Source organism: Nicotiana sylvestris, chromosome 10, assembly GCF_000393655.2.
Source record: "Nicotiana sylvestris chromosome 10, ASM39365v2, whole genome shotgun sequence".
NCBI classification, from domain to species: domain Eukaryota; kingdom Viridiplantae; phylum Streptophyta; class Magnoliopsida; order Solanales; family Solanaceae; genus Nicotiana; species Nicotiana sylvestris.
This window is the reverse complement of record NC_091066.1, coordinates 19,483,624-19,484,837: the sequence shown is the minus strand read 5'-3', so window position 1 is coordinate 19,484,837 and position 1,214 is coordinate 19,483,624. Positions and strand designations below refer to the sequence as shown.

Here is a 1,214-nt window from a genome sequence, read left to right as displayed (position 1 = left end):
AAATAATTGGTGTAAATAATAGTTGAATAGAAAGCAAAGTAAATCAGTATATTCCAATAGTATTTCGTATCCTTACAAATGTTCATTACTCATCTTTTATAGCTATTTCTAAGTAATACGTTTTTTTCCTTGAGTCAGGTTCATCATCAAGGTTTGGGAAAGAGTGGAACGCGCGAGAGATGCGGGATGATGATAGAGGCTCGAAGGCAAAATTTGATACAATTTCAATGTTAGCATATCAGAGTTAGTAGCACTATTAAGAAGCATGGGTGATAAGGTGCGATGGCCAAAGGAAATGAGATCAAACCCGAATAGGCGAAACCTTGATCATGGTCACAAAATGGCAGATTGTAGATTGCTACAAGGTGAAGTTGACCATTTGTTAAAGCAAGGATATCTAACTGAATTGTTTAGTGAAAAAGGTAAGCAAGCGTATATAAAGAACAGGCAGGAGCCTCTAAACCTCCTTCACTAAAAAGGACTGTTAATGTTATACGCGAAGGAGAAGAAATTAATGGCGTAACATATACCGCAGCCAAGAAAGTTTCAAAAATTAGTGCCACACACGGGAAACGAGTTCGACGCGTTTTGGAAGAAGAAAGTATTACATTTGATGATGCTGATGCTGATGGCGTACTAACCCCACACAATGACGCAATAGTAATATCTTTACTTGTACATGACACTAATGCGAAACGAGTTTTGATTGATCCAAGTAGCTCTGTGAATATCATTTTGCTAAGAGTGGTAAACGAAATGCAAGCTGAAGATAAGCTGATACCCAAGGCGCATACCTTATCTGGTTTTGACAACTCGAGCGTCGTAACAAAAGGGGAGATAATACTCAAAACATTCGCAGAAGGAGTTGTCAAAGACATGAAATTTTAGGTGGTAGAGATGGATATGGCTTACAATATGATTCTCGGTAGACCATGGATTCACGAAATGGATGTTGTACCATCTACTCTACATCAAGTTATTAAATTCCCTTCACAATGGGGAATAAGACAAATCCGTGTTGATCAGCAAACATCTAGGAGCATCAACTCCATAGCAGATTCAAGCGCAAAAAATGAAGAAAAATAGCAATTACAGAATCCAGTTGAGGATGCTGCAACACAAGCCTCAACTGAACATGGGCAAACAGATGTAGACTCGAGGCCCAATTCCATCCAAGAACCAGAAGAAAATGAAAACATCAAAACGATGATTGA

At 38.5% G+C, this 1,214-nt stretch overlaps 1 protein-coding gene across 1 annotated transcript; it reads left to right on the top strand.

Moving 5' to 3' along the window:
- Positions 1 to 265: 265 nt before the first annotated feature.
- LOC138879071 (uncharacterized) lies at positions 266 to 888 on the top strand. The gene is made up of 2 exons (XM_070158644.1): positions 266 to 422; positions 503 to 888. Exons 1-2 carry the CDS (start codon positions 266 to 268, stop codon positions 886 to 888), a joined length of 543 nt encoding a protein of 180 aa, XP_070014745.1.
- The last annotated feature ends 326 nt before the right edge of the window (positions 889 to 1,214 follow it).

Bases quoted from the DNA above. Each gene is read 5' to 3' on its own strand.
- LOC138879071 (XM_070158644.1), top strand. From the start codon at position 266: ATGGGTGATAAGGTGCGATGGCCAAAGGAAATGAGATCAAACCCGAAT. The intron at 423-502 runs GTAAGCAAGCGT...TTATACGCGAAG, and splicing joins TGAATTGTTTAGTGAAAAAG to GAGAAGAAATTAATGGCGTA.